This window comes from Ornithodoros turicata, chromosome 6 (assembly GCF_037126465.1).
Source record: "Ornithodoros turicata isolate Travis chromosome 6, ASM3712646v1, whole genome shotgun sequence".
In the NCBI taxonomy this organism is placed as follows: domain Eukaryota; kingdom Metazoa; phylum Arthropoda; class Arachnida; order Ixodida; family Argasidae; genus Ornithodoros; species Ornithodoros turicata.
Window position 1 is genome coordinate 18,864,666 of NC_088206.1, and position 16,093 is coordinate 18,880,758.

The 16,093-nt window shown below is 47.2% G+C and overlaps 1 protein-coding gene across 1 annotated transcript in view; it reads right to left on the reverse strand.

Moving 5' to 3' along the window:
* Positions 1-13,826, reverse strand: part of LOC135399324 (uncharacterized peptidase C1-like protein F26E4.3) — a 54,983-nt gene extending 41,157 nt beyond the window's left edge. Inside the window, exon 1 of the mRNA XM_064631184.1 lies at positions 13,438-13,826. Coding sequence (XP_064487254.1) covers positions 13,438-13,705 — 268 coding nt within the window. The 5' untranslated portion in view covers positions 13,706-13,826. The remainder of the gene's footprint in view (positions 1-13,437) is intronic.
* Between the last annotated feature and the right edge of the window lie 2,267 nt (positions 13,827-16,093).

Consider the following 16,093-nt stretch of genomic DNA (forward strand, 5'->3'; position numbering starts at 1 on the left):
CGCCGAAGGTCTCGGTGACGTCACTTACTCTTGGAGGCTCCGAAACTATCAAGTTCTGCGGGTCCTTTGGAAAATTCCTGTGAGGCCACATAAACGCGCATCACCCTGTGTGGGGCAGCCCCAAGACCGATCGCAAAGGAAAGATCTGGCTGGAAATCATTGAGAGATTTGACCTTCATCTACTTAACGACGGCTCCCCAACATTCATCGGTAGATCGTTCTCTACTGACGTCCTGGATGTCCCTCTTTGCTCTAAATATATATATATTTGTAGGGACTTACACTGGTACACCGACCTAGATTCTAGGGGGAGCGATCACATCCCCATTTACATAACATATAACCGTTATCCTCCGGCATCTGGCTGCAGTATGGTGAAGATAACAGACTGGCATGCTTTCCGGAGTGCCTGTGCGGAACACGCTGAATCCCTGCGTTCTGTAAACGATGTCGGAAAGCTGGTTGTTCGCTCTTTGGCGCTCTCTACCAAGTCAGTCCGCTTGGTCCCTGGTCACTTAGGCACTAACCGCCGGGTGGAACAGTTCCGAGCTCTCCGGCGACGTGCAGAGCGCAAAGCTAGGCGGACTGGCGACATTCATGACATCCAGGAAGCACGACGCGCCAACAAACAGGTACAGAAGGCACTCCGGGACATTGACCGTCAGCGTTGGCGCCAATTTTGCATGACACTGTCCCCATTTGCAAGCCCTGTCCGGATCTGGAGAATTGCACGTAGCCTGAAGGAAACTCATCAAGTTAGAAATCCTTTAGGGACCTTGGCCCTATGCACGTCCTCCTCGGAGAATCTGGTTGCCTCGGAATCTTGTCGTCTCATTACGAGAGCTGCGGACGTATGTCGTTGTGCTGAGTACCGGGCAGGCACAGCTTGCTTGAAGTCTACCCTTGAACATGTGATTATGCCATCAATACCCCCTCTTGACATGGATTTCACCATGGAGGAATTACTCACGGCGATATCATCTCACCAGCTCCGGTGGCGCAGCGGTAACGCGTGCGCTTGGAGACTGGGAGGTCCGCGGTTCGAATCCGCGGGCCGGCTGTGCCGTCTGGGGTTTTTCCTGGGTTTCCCTCAGATGTGTAATAGGCGTATGCCGGCACACTTCCCCTGAAGTCGGCCCATGGACGCAGCTATCCTCCCCCCCAGCGGATTCCGCTCGGTCTTCCACTTCACCCTTTCCTCTCCTCCTCTCCACCACCTTTCCCTTCCCGAGAAACATGCCGCCTAATCAGGCAGGCAGACCTCTCGGGTTCCTCCCAACGACACTCCTCCTCCTCCTCCTGATATCATCTTCGAGTAGAAAGTCATCTCCTGGCCCGGACGGTATCACCTACGCTGGTATTAGGAACCTGGATAATCTCTGTCCCTCAAGGCTGTGTTAGCCATGTACAACTATTCGTGGAGAAGCGGACAGGTACCTTTGGAGTGGAAAGTAGGTCAGGTGGTACCGCTCTTGAAACCAGGAAAGCACCCGTCTCAGCTGTCTTCATTTCGCCCGGTTACCCTCACCAGTTGTTTGGGCAAAGTCATGGAACGAATGGTCCTACGGAGGCTTCAGTGGTGGCTTGAGAGCCATGGATTCTCTCCCCAGGAGCAGAGCGGCTTTCGCCGGTACCGTAACTCAATAAACTCTGTAGTTGATCTCGTCACAGCTGTGCAAGTTGGTAAACAGCGCAGGAAGATTTCCGTCGCCGTTTTTCTTGATGTCAAAAGGGCGTATGACACTGTCAGTCATGTATCCATCTTGCATGATCTGTACCAAGCCGGCCTCTCGCATCGTACATTATGTTGGCTTCAGGACTTTCTCCAACAACGGTCCGTCTTCGCCCGCACATCACAAGGCGACACCGATTTGTTCCCGGTTCCTCAGGGTGTTCCACAAGGAAGCGTCCTGAGCCCGCTCTTATTTAATGTCGTAATGGCGGGCATTAAGGGTTGCATTCGAAGGAAGGTCAACTTGTCCCTTTACGCCGACGACATATGCATCTGGTCCACTGGTACATCTCACCCTGCCATTCGACAACGCCTCCAGGCTACATTGGACGACATTCACACTTACCTGCTCCGAGCAGGGATGAAAATATCAGCGGAGAAAAGTGCGGCATTCGCCTTCTCCCGCAAATCCATGCAGCGATGCCGTCTGCACATTGGGGACAGGCCACTTATAAATGTCCAGCACTACAAATTCCTCGGCGTAACTCTAACCACTAGCCTCTCTTGGAAACGTCACATCGATGGCATGGAGAAGAAAGTTCATCGCTGGACCGCTGTCATCCGTCACTTCGCTGGAATGAGGTGGGGACGCGATGAGAAGGACCTCCTGATGCTGCATAACGCCTTGATTCGAGCCACAGTCGCCTACAGTCTGCCTGTGCTTCACGATCTCCCCAGCACCTTAGCACAGAGGATCCGCTCCATGCTGGCACGGAGCCTACGGGTGTGCCTCGGTGTCCCCCGCGGAGCCGAGACAAGGCTAGTGGTTGCGGAAGCCCGCGACATCCCTTTTGAAGTTCTCCGAAACACAGAAACTGTGTGCCAGTATCTCCGCCTGACTGCACACCATCGCCACCACCCGCTCATCCGTAAACTTCGGGCAAGGCGCAGCACGCCGATCCACGGATGTATAATGTCATTCAAATCCCGCGTTCCGAAATTCGTGATCAGCCCCGCCGCTGAAGGCACGGCCCCGTGGACACTTCCGTCGCCAAGCGTCACCGTCTCTGTCCCAGGGATCACGGACAACAAAAGGAGCTACCCCGACCACGTACTACAGCAACTGACTATGGATTTCATCGGCACCGCATATGACGGGTTCTGCACGGTCTTCACAGATGGCTCCTCAACGAAAACTTCGTCATCCTCATCTTTTGTGATATCCTCGATACCGCTCACCCGGGGCTGCCGGTTGGCACATCGCACCTCTTCGACCTCAGCCGAGCTGTACGGAATCCTGCTGTTTTTACAATATGCGGCCACCTGCGACCCACGGCGATAGGTAGTCTGTACGGACTCCAAGTAAGCTCTTCGATGCCTGAAAACCTCAGGTCTCCGCGGCTCACTGGCCACACTTGTGATAAACATTCTACGCCTACTGAAGTCCATAACAGCCCACGGCCACGCCATCGCTTTTCAGTGGATTCCGGGTCATTGCGGAACCTCTGGCAACCACGGTGCCGACGCTGCGGCAGCGGCCGCTCACCACCAGGGCAAGTGTGTCCCGATTGTTCTCCCAAGGGGGACAGACGGTCCCTTCTTCGTGACTGGGCTGCCTCCTAATCCGTCGAACAATGGCGTCGGGATGTCCCGGTCAGGACTGGGAACTGTAGACCCAACATTATCGTGTCGCTTACCGACATCTTTACCGCGCGTCATTAAGTCCCTCGTACATCGCTTACGGCTGAATGTTGCCTCTACGCCGTACTATCGTTACAAGACAGGGTGTGCCAGTAGTCCCTTGTGCCCGGAGTGTGGTGTGCCAGCGACCGTGGACCATGTGATCCTCGCATGTGCCACTTATAGGAGGGAGCGTCACTTGTTGAAAAACGACTTTGCGCGGATTGACAGCCGACCCGTTGACCTCAGACTCATTTTGGGACCATGGGACACACGAAAGCAGATGTCCGTCTTGAGACCCTTCATCAAATTCCTGCAAACTACCGGCCTGATCGACTCTCTCTAAAACCCTGTCAGCATCATCCTCATCACCATCCTCTCATTTTTCGCCAATAGCAATGGGGTAGCATTCTGCTCAATGAGCGGAAGTCATTCCCATATCATCGTCATCATGTATTTCTCTCTCTCTCTCTCTCCTGTGAGCGCGCATAGTGTTCTCTGACGGGAGTTTGCTTTGTGAGTCTTTAAACGGGGTTGATTTAGGACATGAAATAGAACAAATATCATCTCTTTTTTTTTAGTTCGTGGTGAAACTTCAAGTGCTGTGCACTTCTAAAACAGATGGGGGAAGGTCGAAGTAGCTTGCCATTGTTGGCCATACTCAAGTGGGCTAAAAGAGAACTTCACCACATAGCACGGTGAAGGCCAACCACAGACTGATGCCGTTATCACTCCTGATTTGTGGAAAGCGCGGGACGTACGTCTGTTTGTGACACTTAACATAACTGCATAAGTGTCACAAAAAGCCGCACGCTCTAAAAAAACAGAATTTCACCGCATAGCACGCTGTGCGCCAAACATTGCCACCGATGACATGGCTATCGCTCCTGATTTGAAGAGAGATGAGGCACACGCCTTTTTGTGACAATTATCATAACCGCATACGAGTCACAAAAAGGCGTACGCCTCACGTCTTCAACAAATCGGGGGAGAAAACGATATCATTCCGGATTACGATTGGCTAGAGTGTATAGATTTACACGTACGAGGAGTTTCTGCGTGAGTGCAATGAACACAGATTTCTCTAACAAGTCCTAAGTCCACAGAACTACACCGTGATGTTTGGATTTCAGCTACGGAATGCATATACGAGATGTGTGTGCTTTCTTTCGTTTTAGGAAGGGTCCACGAGTGTAGAGCACACCCTGTGCGTAAATGGAATGGACTGTAAGAGCACCAACAATCACTCTTTTTTTTCTCTCTCTCCCTTTTTTGTCTACTTGTTCGATCGTTGCGTGCGCGTTGCGCAAACACGAGCCGTGAGAGCCCAACGGCAACGTTGCTGCTGTTCCTGCTGTTGTTGTATTGTGTTGGAGGACTGACTACCTCTTTGGCGTTTCTTTTCGTACAACCTGACTTCTAGCTACGTATTGGAGCACTAGCCAATCAGCGGTGGTCACCTGAGGGAGGCCGGTGTGTTTTCTTTTCCTGCACTCTTAAAACGGAACTTCATCGCATAACACGTTGAAAGCCAGCCAGCGCACAGAACGATACTGTTATTTTGTTACTTTTCACTTGTGGAAAGCGTAGGGGGCGTACGTCTTTTTGTGACAACGCAACTGCTTACAGGGGTACTAAGGTGCACGTAGCGGGATGGAAGATTCCGTTACCTTGACACCAACATGAAAGGAACGCCATTCATCCGTTGTATCGTTCGTGAGAGAAAGAAACCACAATTTAAGCTTTCTATCTCCCTCTCCTCCTCAAGAGGCGTGACAATGCGGAAAGTCCTCTGATTTGTCTCCTGAAACGATCTGCGGCGATGATTGGACAAATTGTTTGAGGAGACCAATGGGAGCCCGCTCTGCATTGTCGGCCTTCTTGGGAAGGGGAGGAAGAGGGAAAACGAAAGTTGCGGTTTCCTTGGCGCGTAAATCGCGAACCTCATGAACCGCATAGCGCCGCATAGCACGCTCTGCGCCAACCATTGCCGCGAATGATAGGGTTGACGCTTCTGATTCGAGGACAGAGGACGTACGCCTTTTTGTGTCAATTTGTATATATGATAATTGACACAGAAAGGCGTACGCCCTCCTCTCCCTTCGAAAGCGATAACCCTATCGTTCGTGGCCGTGGTTGGCGCAGAGCGTGCTATGCGGTGACGCTTTGTTTTTCGTGTGCACGGTGTTTGTGAGTACACGCTTAAAAATGAACTTCACCGTATAGCACGCCCCTGGCCAACAGTCATCTCGAACGATATCGTTGTCTGCCCTGATTTGTTGGAAAAAGGAGGCGAACGACTTAATTGTGACACTTATGGTGTTCATAATTGTCATACAAAAGGTGTACTCCTCCCGTTTTCAACAAATCAGGGCATACAACGATATCGTTCGAGATGATGGTTGGCCAGGGACGTGCTATGCGGTGAAGTTCATCTCTAAGAGTGTAGAGTATCACACAAGGACACCAGCACAAGTACCTCCACTTGACTAAGCCGTGTCTGAAGTTGATTATCTCCCGAATGCTTCTTATCTTACACTCCTGCATTCCGATGGTATCATTGCACTCCTATACCAGTGATGTCGCTTCGAAAAGGAACTCGAAAAGGACTCGTTCTCCTATATGCACTGTTGCATGGCGATCTATTGTTTTCTTTTTTTTTTTCTTTTTCTTTTTGAGGGGGGGAGGGATTTGTTGGGGGGGATTCCACACTGGAGCAATATTAACTATACGCATAGAAACTGAAAACTTTGCTCTCCTCACCTCCTCCTCCTCCCCGAGTTTGTACAGTCTGTTGTTGCGCTAATAAACTTAAGCTGTGTTTGAGATCTTGTTCGTGTCGTCTCTCATTTTGTCCCCGATCTCAGGGCGCCAGTAACGGAACACCGAAACCACAATCTGGCCTGCTTCTTCGCCGTTTTACGCTCAGTGTTCGCTTTCTAGCATAGCGGAGGTTGAATTTATCGTTTACGTGATGAACGCATTGTTACGAACACTTTTCTTTTCTATTATTATTTTTTTTTTTACGAAGAAGAAATTTTGTAGGTAATTAAACCGTACACGTACGAATGCCTGAGACATGTGAGAACATGACACAAAATGCACGTACTTCCAACTCCACCCACGGCGATGAGCCCATACAAGAGTTCATTAAGCCGGCATTCTCCTAAGCAGAGGTCCGTAATTTCAACGTAGAGGCTTCAGAAGCAGCGAAGCTCCATGTCAAAACAGTTTTGCGTCACTTATTTAGAGTTTTCTTACGTGAATAATACTGCGTTGGTAAGGTGTAGTTCATGGCGATATTGCATTGCTCAGTTGTACTTCTCGTCGGCGTCCGTTTACCGCGTGATTTACCTTTCCAAACCACCTGAATGGGATAAGAACGTACTTATGAGGATTACCCGAACGGAAGCTGCAGTAACGTAGTCAAAACACTTTCGGGAAGAGTGCTGTTAAAAATGAACTTCACCGCATAGCACGCTCCTCGCCAGCCATCATCTCGAATGATATCGTAATCTGCCCTGACTTGTTGAAAAATGGAGGCGTACGCCTTTTTTGTGACACTTATGCTGTTCATAATTGTCATAAAAAAAGGCGCACGCCCCCCATTTTCAACAAATCATGGCAGATAATGATATCATTCGAGATGATGTTTGGCTAGGAAAGTGCTATGCGGTGAAGTTCATTTTTAAGAGTGCATGAGCGGCGTACAGACGTTGACAGATGAAGAGAGGGGAAGCAGGAAGGAGTGGAGGAACGGGGGTTGATACGCGTCCTGGGCCGACTTCTGGGGGAACTGTGCCGACATTCCGTCTGGAAAGTCTGCCGGAAAGCCCAGGGATTGAACCTCGAGACAGCACAGCCGATGGTAGGATTCGAACCCACCACCTCCCAGTCTTCAGCACGACCTTGGCTACCACCTTCGAGCGGATGCTTTCACCCGCTCGGTCGTGCCGCCATAGAAGAGCTTCTGGAACGCATAAAGTGTTTGAAGCGTTCCTTTATTTATTTATTTTTTTCTATAATCAAACTCAAACTGTTTGAAGAAGTTGAAGGTTTTCCCGTGTTTCCAAGGCGACAACCAATTCAAGGCCTTTAAAAAGGTACACTCTTAGAAATGAACTTCACCGCATAGCACGCTCCTAGCCAACCAGGATCTCGAATGATATCATTATCTGCCCTGATTTGTTGAAAACATGAGGCGTACGCCTTTTTTGTGACAATTATGAACAGCATTAGTGTCACAAAAAAGGCGTACGCCTCCCGTTTTCAACAAATCGGGGCAGATAACGATATCATTCCAGATTATGGTTGGCTAGGAGCGCGCTATGCGGTGAAGGTCATTCTTAAGAGTGTAGGGAAACAATCCGATGCAAGGAAGCGGAGTGCACGGTTTTGAGTGGGTTCCGAGTAGCATCCAGGAGGAAACAATTATGCTGCTTGCAAATTCTAACTCTGGCCGAATGAAACCGGCGTATGTCAGTCGCTCAACTTCAAGAAGGTGGTAATGATGATGATGATGGTGGTGAATCTGCTTGCCGCAACGCCCAGGCAGGCAACGTTACGACTGTCGACAGGGGGAGTCGTACGTCCTTGGCCGACTTCACAAGTAACTGTGCCGGCATTTGTCTCGAAGGGTCTGAGGAGAACGCAGGGGAAACACCTAGACAGCACAACCGGCACACGGATTCGAACCCGGGTCACCTCCCAGCAGTGATGGGCAGTACTTGAAGTACCAAGTACTCAAGTAGTACTTTAAGTACATTTCTGTGGACTTGTACTTTACTTTAAGTACATTTTAAATCCTGTAGTCTGTACCGTACTTAAAGAACTTTTTTCCGAGTACTTTCCCGTCAAGTACTCAAGTACCCAAACTTGGACTCCAGACAAAAAATCACAAAAGAGTATCAAAAATGCAAAGAGTATGCAAAGCGTTAAAATAACAACAAGAAAACGAAAACACACAGATAGCGCTATCTGTGTGTTTTCGTCTTCTTGCCGTCATTTTAGCGCATTTAGTGGGATGCAGTACCAAGGGTCCCAGTCTGACATTTTACCAAAAAGGATTTTTGTGCTGTTAAACAGCGTATTTGCTGAAGCAAATTTATTGTTGAGAGGCTTGAAATGTTGAAAAGGTATCAACGCTTCTATGATTATGTAAAACGAATTGAATGCAAAGACACGCACACATTATGACACTGCAACCGGCATCGCAATGACTTGGTCAATTGTCATTTCAGTTTTCCCAATGCAGGGTTATATGCTTTTTTTATATTGTTCCCTTCATTGGCAATTAATAATAATTCTATATCACAATGTGTGATTGCATTACATGATGAACACTCTGAAAGACACACATGCTTTCATTTTTACATTCTACGTTTTTTTAATTGGTCACATGGATTACATTGCTGCAGATCACAGTCGTATAAAAATTAATGGCTTACATTGTGCTTCATCCTTTTTTACTTCATATTCTTTTTTTAAACATGTTGTATTTCAAAAAGCAGCCTGGAATGCCCAGAAATATATCATCTCCGTTGGCTTGTACTTTTTTTCCCTTGAAATTTCCTAGCCTGTTATACCAGAAGATTAGTACCGGAACACCACACTAGGCGGGTGATCTTGGATCAGTCAGGGCAGCACAGCTGACTGATTACCTCTCTACATGTAACTGCAAATTATGTCATCTGATTAAGTTCATATTCACGGGTTAGCACTTAACCTAGGACTTTATGGCTTTAGAGCATGTGTCAAGAATGCTCGCTAAAGTTTTGCCAGAAAAGCAGGACACAGATACTAAACAGTGAAATGCAAAGTGATACAAATTAAATTCGCAATGTACTTGATGAATACTTGAAGTACTTTGCCCAGTACTTTGTACTTTACTTGAAGTACATTTGGAATTGGGTACTTTGTACTGTACTTGAAGTACTAACGATGCCAGGTACTTGGTACTTTGCTTGAAGTATAATTTTGAGGTACTTTGCCCATCACTGCCTCCCAGTCTCAGCGTGGAAGAAGAAAGGAAGGAAACATTGCCTGATTTCAACCTGTAGATTACAACCTGTCTTCGTTTAACTTCAAGAGGAATGAAACGGAGAAGGTGCCTGATTGCAACCTGTTGATTTTCAACCTATTTCAACCTTGTAATCTCACGTGTGTTGAAGAACGCATGATGGAGAAAAATTGTACGTGTTTTGCCGAGGCAAAAGGGAAATTTGACCTGAGCGGTTTTCCAGTGTGCTATAACAAGTTTGCTGTGGTGTGATCTTTGCTTTTCGCTCCCATTTGCCCGTAATTCCCTGCCGAAGTCACTCGATAGGGCACTTGCGAGAGCATAGTACAAGTTGGCAACTCGTACTATGATCTTGCAAATAGTGTATCGGCACTTCAGAAAGTGGCTCCTCGGGAAACACTTCAACCGACAACTGGGTCGAGAGCTCCAAAGACGGCTACTTTATTGATAACAGCGTAAGACCGGGGTCTCTAATTGTGCACGCCATTCTACACTCTGAAAACACAACTTCACCACATAGTACGCTGTGCGCCAACCATTGCAACGATAGGGTCATCCCTTCTCATTCGAAGAGAGAGGGGGGCGTACGCCGTTTTGTGACAATTTGGATATATGTGCTATGCGGTGAAGTTCGGTTTTTAGAGTGTATATGTGACCGATTTGATAAAGGGAGCAGGGAAAGGTTATTCCTGTACGCAACGATCACAACAAATATATGAAGTGACGATGAGTGAGAGAACGACGAAGTAATAATTGAGTTTGAGTTTGAGTAATAATTAAAAAATGTTTCGCCTATCATTTGGGACTTTTATGACTGTGCGCAGCCAATAAAATAAATAAACGAATAAATATAATAAATAAGTACGAACACCACATACAAATGATATAGTCTAACCACGAAAAAATTGTTGTTGTTATAGTATTTATGTACCAGTTCAGCACTAATTGTAATTGCGCAGTTGTTTATAGATATATACTATTCTCGTACATCCTTTAGTTTCTTTCTGTATCCATTGACAAGCGGCCGTTCAACCTAGCGAAGATCCTCGGTCCGTGGTCGAACGCTGCCCACCAGACGCAGGGCCTTCGTCTTCTGGCGGAGTACTTGCGCTCCACCGGTCTGGCGACGGCTCTTTGAAAGCCCCATCATCATCCCTTCATTCCCTTCATCCTCCCCCAACGCGAAATAGGGCAGTGTACCGCCTCAGCGGCGGTGAATCGCCCACCCCATCACCATCCAATATATGTGTGTGTGTGTGTGTTTCTGTACCCATGTAAACGGTTTTTATTGCTTTTCTCTTCGGGTAACCACTCAATAAAATATCACGTTCTATATACCAGTGTTGGAGTAGTGCGATGAGCTGGCACACAGAGTGAGCTTACAACAACGTATGCAAACGAGTATTACCGCTTCACCTGGTGGAGTATAGGAACACACCGACCTTACCATCTGTTGTAGCCACACATTACCTTTCCCTTCATGATCAAACACCCCAGCACATATTATTGTTGTTACATCTTTCTTTCTTTCTTTTTTCTCTCAAACGGTGGGCACTTCTCTCTAATTGACATCCACTACCGCTATATTAGAAACACGTGTCCAGTGTATGCTCGAAAATAGTCCAAATGCCGGGGATTGACATCTTTAATTGGTATATACACCGACAAACAACAGTACAACAACGAGAAAGTTTGACTTTTTAAAACTCATTCGAGTTTCATCATCAGAATAATGTACAGCTTGGGACAAAAGCTTACGGAACACGACACCTGCGTATTTCTTCATCGGAGCGGCCCCCTGCTAGCTATCAGGAAGAGATCGAATAAGAAACGGGTGGCCGGCTATTCCATTCATCTCTCAGTATGTGTGTCCACTCCTGTTTGCTGCTAGGTTGTCGCTCCACTGGAGAAATGCGACACCCCGATGTTCCGTACACTCATAAAACAACACGCTAATAAAATAACAAGCAATAAAACCACCACAACAAAAAAGGACCTGCAGCTTGTAGTACGTTATTCTAATGATGAAACTCGAATGAGTTTCGAAACGTCAAACTTTCCCGTTGTTGCATTGTTGTTTGCCGGTGTATTTAACCTTAGTGGGTGCTTAATGGGCGTATAATTAACCCATTAAGTATGCTCGAAGTAAGCATCAATCATCAAACCCTGTATTATTCACCTAAGAAGCACAAACTTTTTTTTTAATCAGTACGTTAGTCTGCGCTTAATAAAAGTTGCCTTTGCGTCACGTTCCCATAAAAACACTGCCACGAGGGGAACGCAATTTGCAGCTCTCCTCGACGTGCTGCCTTCCCGTTTTTCGCATGACCGATACTCTCCGTATATTTAATTCGCGTACAGAATAACCTGAAACTTCTCAGGGAAGCACATCGAGATGCTTCTCGCCGTCGACTGCGAGAACGAACGAGGACGACGCTTTTCGACTTTGTGCACGAACATCCGAATAAAGTGGAGTCAGACCCGTTCGTACACTCAACCGCTCCCTCCACACTTGGCTGCCTCTTACGTTTGACTTCGTTACTCCCTTATGCAGCATTAACCTTGTGACTGCATGCGCTCCTGAGCAGTTTCTCCCCAAAGAGGCATTGAAAGGCATCGGAAAAGGCTGGGAACGTCTTGCTGCTGCTCGAAGCTTCACTTCTAAAAGCTGCCGTTGACTGTGTGTGTGTGTGAAACAGAGAGGAATTTTAAACCTGGCCCCCGGAACGTTCTCACTTTACTCTATCGATGTCGCCCGAGAAGTATAGTATGACGTCACTTTTTCTGGTTATGTACATCATGCGTCACCAGTATGGGATCACACAATGTGGCGATCACAAATCCGGATTTGGATTTAATCAAGTTTCAAATCGAATCTGTACTTCGATTGAATCAGTTTTTGCAAAGGGATTTGGATTCTGATAGAATCATTTCTCTAAAGGTGGATTAAGATTGAGCCCAAGTCATTCTTACACCTCAAAGTCATTGCTTATAGACTTCTTAGATTAGGTGCTTCCGATGTTCCGACTTTCGTGATTTTATGATGGATTTTAAAAGTCCCATTTTCACAACGATTTCAATTGACGTGGAAAATCAAAATTATTTGATTTGCCGGCACGAATCCAGCCTTGATTTGGATTGGATACATCATTATCCGTATTATGTGGAATCGGATTTGTATAGGCATATTCCCATTACTCTACAGTGATGTGAATTTGCCTATAGAAATTAGATGTGGTTACAGAGATTAGATGTGGACAGATACAAATTAGACGTAGCTAGAAATTCCGCAGAAATATTGCGAAATACTACGGATATACTACGTTGTTATAGTATACCGTGGCAGTTCCGTGCCCCTGTAAGGAAATTTTCGATTATACGTACAATCATTCTTCTAGGCATCTAAACACATTCCCAGTAAAGACGAGCAGTAAACGGACACGTATAGACGCTATAGTGCGCGGCACATCCAGATGATGTGGGTTCGAGTCCTACAGCTGGCTAACCTTCTCAGTGACTTTCATCTTTCAACAAAATCAGTTATTACGTTTAAAATTTTATGTAGCTCCTCTTGTCACATTACAGTTGAGCGGAAATTGCAGGATGCAATAGGTTGCATGCATCAAGCATAAGTTCTTATAACTTTCTTTAACCCTCGTCGTCATGGATTTTTTTAAAAACTTTTTCGTCATTGTCTCAACACTAGCACTGGTCGCACGGGAGTACTGTGAAAGGGTATCGTGTACGGGATTCTCCGCAAAATTAAACGAGCTCGCTTTCTGAAAGCTTCACCTTATACTGCACGCAAGGGGGCGACACAAAGCTAAGTACAATGCCACAAAGAATGCAGTCTTTTTTTTTTTTTTTTTCACTTGTGTGCAGAAACCTTCAACTTAAAACGCATTTTGCATTATGAGATGATAGTTAGAAAGAAAAAAAAACTCTTTCTTTCGCGCATAGGTTAATCGTATTTCCTTCGTACAAACTTTTTTTTTTTCATTTCTTCTGTACACAATTCGAGGAAGATGAGATTAACTCGTTAAGGTATCCACTAGCATGTACTCACTCTTGTGAACAACTGGTGCAGGTGGAGTCGGATATGTCAGCCCTCTACAGACGGGCAGGTAATCCGGACAGCAATCACTGTTTTCCGGACGCTCACAAAAACGGTCGCAGTAGCATAGTGTACCCAGTATTGGCACTGAACAGTCGTCCATGCGGCCAGCGCAACACGGGTCTGCTCGGGTTCGGCAGTAGTCACCTTCCAAGTCCGGGTCAAGAGCGCACGAAGCGGTCGCGAGTAACAGCGCAGCAAGTATCGACCACATCGTCATGTTTCTTTCAGCAAAAAGTGTACCAAAAAGTTTCCGGGGCAGTGTATCTGCGATTGACCATGGAGCATGGGGTGCAGGCGGACGCTGCCGGTAGCAGACGATTCCGGAGTGCGCTTTGCGAGCAGACGCCAGGTACGATGCGCGAAGGTGCCGCTCGGAGTGGGCGGCGCTACGGGCGCTTTGGAGGTCGGAGTCGAAAGGAATTAGAGCACGCAGGATCGAAAGGGGGCTAAGAAGCGAACGGAAATATTTAATAAGTGCACAAAATGGGAAGGGAAAATTTAGTAACACTCTTCACTACCGTCTAGCGACCATGAGGAGAGGAGGTCACACAAAATGTAAGAATGGACGATTTGCTTACACACGTACAAGGGGGACACAAGAGGAACACCATATATCACCCTTTCTCAACTAGCTCAACTGACATCAGGCATGATACAAAAAACACACAGCACCCCCACCCCCTAGTGTCGCAGTCGATACCGCTATTTTTTGTTTTGTGAGAGCCTGAGGGAAGGTAAAACGGGTAGGAACACAACGAGACTTTCGTGCAGAGCCTGTACTTCTTCAGGTAAGAACCTGTATCACCTGTATCAGCCTGCAAGTACGTACCACACTTGTCGAGCGGCGGAATCAGTGATTTTAGTTTTGTTATCTGCGTGTTTTTGTGTGTGTGTGTGTGTGTGTGTTTTTAGGTTGGGGAAACTTTGCAATCAGCTTTAGGGCGGCGTTTTAACGATAACGTATAGGTTGAAAAGTGGCATTCACACCCACTCCAGGAACCAGAGAGGGTTGCACCACGTTTTGAGGAACAGCCTGACGTCATTTGAGAGAGGGTGACACCGAGAGGGGGATATGAAAAGACGGCCTCCGTCGTCCGACAAGGCGCTGAGGGCACTTGAAGATTTTCTACATACAACCGCGGTTGTATGTAGCTTATGGACAATCTATGACTCGCTGCATGTGTGCTGTGTGTGCCCCCAGCGATTCCGACATTTTACACTCACTTGGTCGAAACTTTTGTACTACATGTTGAACTTCATCATCATCATCTCTGTTCACCATCTATCATCTGTTTGTACTTTCTGTGTGTAAGCGTACTGGGGGTAGCCAGTTCGACTTCGTCGAAACTCACATCCCCATTTTTTTCTTTATCACATCACCATCACCATCACCGCTATTCCTTAGTAAAAGATTCCTTAGGGTGTGTGTATGTGTCGCCGGCCCTGCTGGCTGCATGCATCGAGGCCCGAAAAAGCGTAACCCCATCGTGAACAAAGGTACGCTGGGGCGCGTGGTCAGCTATACCAACGCACTTCCGGTATACGGCATTGGTCCGCGCTCCATCGCCACTCGATCCTAACGGCCGATAACAGCGAACCCTTTCACCACCACCACCTAACGTGCCTTGGATATGATCTTTGCCGTCCTGCCGTCTACCCTGCTCTATATACCCCTTGTCTTCATCATTTCGTCATCACTCGTCTGTATCCCTTCCATTGGTATTGACAAATTGGTATTGGTAGTGAGGTCGACAACGGCCAGTTCTTTTAGAAGTACCACCACCATCAACATCGCCACCACGCCACAATACTAAGGGGTGCGGGGTGGGGTGGGGTGGGCCCCCCTATTGAAAAATACTTCAGAAAATCTTACAAAAGAAATCTCTCAGACTGCTGAAGGAATTTCTATGAGGTTATGAGACTAAATCTTACAAAATTTCTCTCAGAGTTTCTTACAGGGATCCTGTAGGATTCCAGGGAGGATTTCTTACAGGCAGGGGCAATGCAGCTTTCTTACAGGGCTTCTTACAGGGTGGCCTGTGAAGCTTTCTCACAGGATTTCATACAGGCCTCGAGACCCGCAAGAAAGCCCATGAGAAAGTGTAATGGGCCACCTTGCAAGAAACATCCTAAGACAGCTGCACTGCCCCGTATGATAATTGAAGGATCCCATACTTACTTGCTGAGAAGTATTGAGAGTAAGTCGCATGCCGTCACTGTAAGGAATGTTGCAGAACATTTGTGGCCCAGCCAATAAGTTCAGAAAGGCATGACCCAACGCATTGTACACGTACTTGAAATGTCCAATGCGACGACCAAGAAATTTCTTCATGTGATTATGACAAGTTTATGTTTCGCACATTGGGAACGCGTAGGCTTGTAGCAGCATCGTCATCATCATCCCCCGCGCACCAATGATCAAGGCGCGCGGGTAATAAAACACGACTGCACAGCCAGCTCGGGCCGTTGTTCGGCTGGCCGGTCTTTCCTCACGTCTGTGTACTGTCTTGTGCCTCTAGCACTACATTGGTGACTACATTGGTGGCACCCCGCCCTCGAAACATGCTCGCATGTTTTCCTTCGGTGCGACGCCGTGAGGAAACCC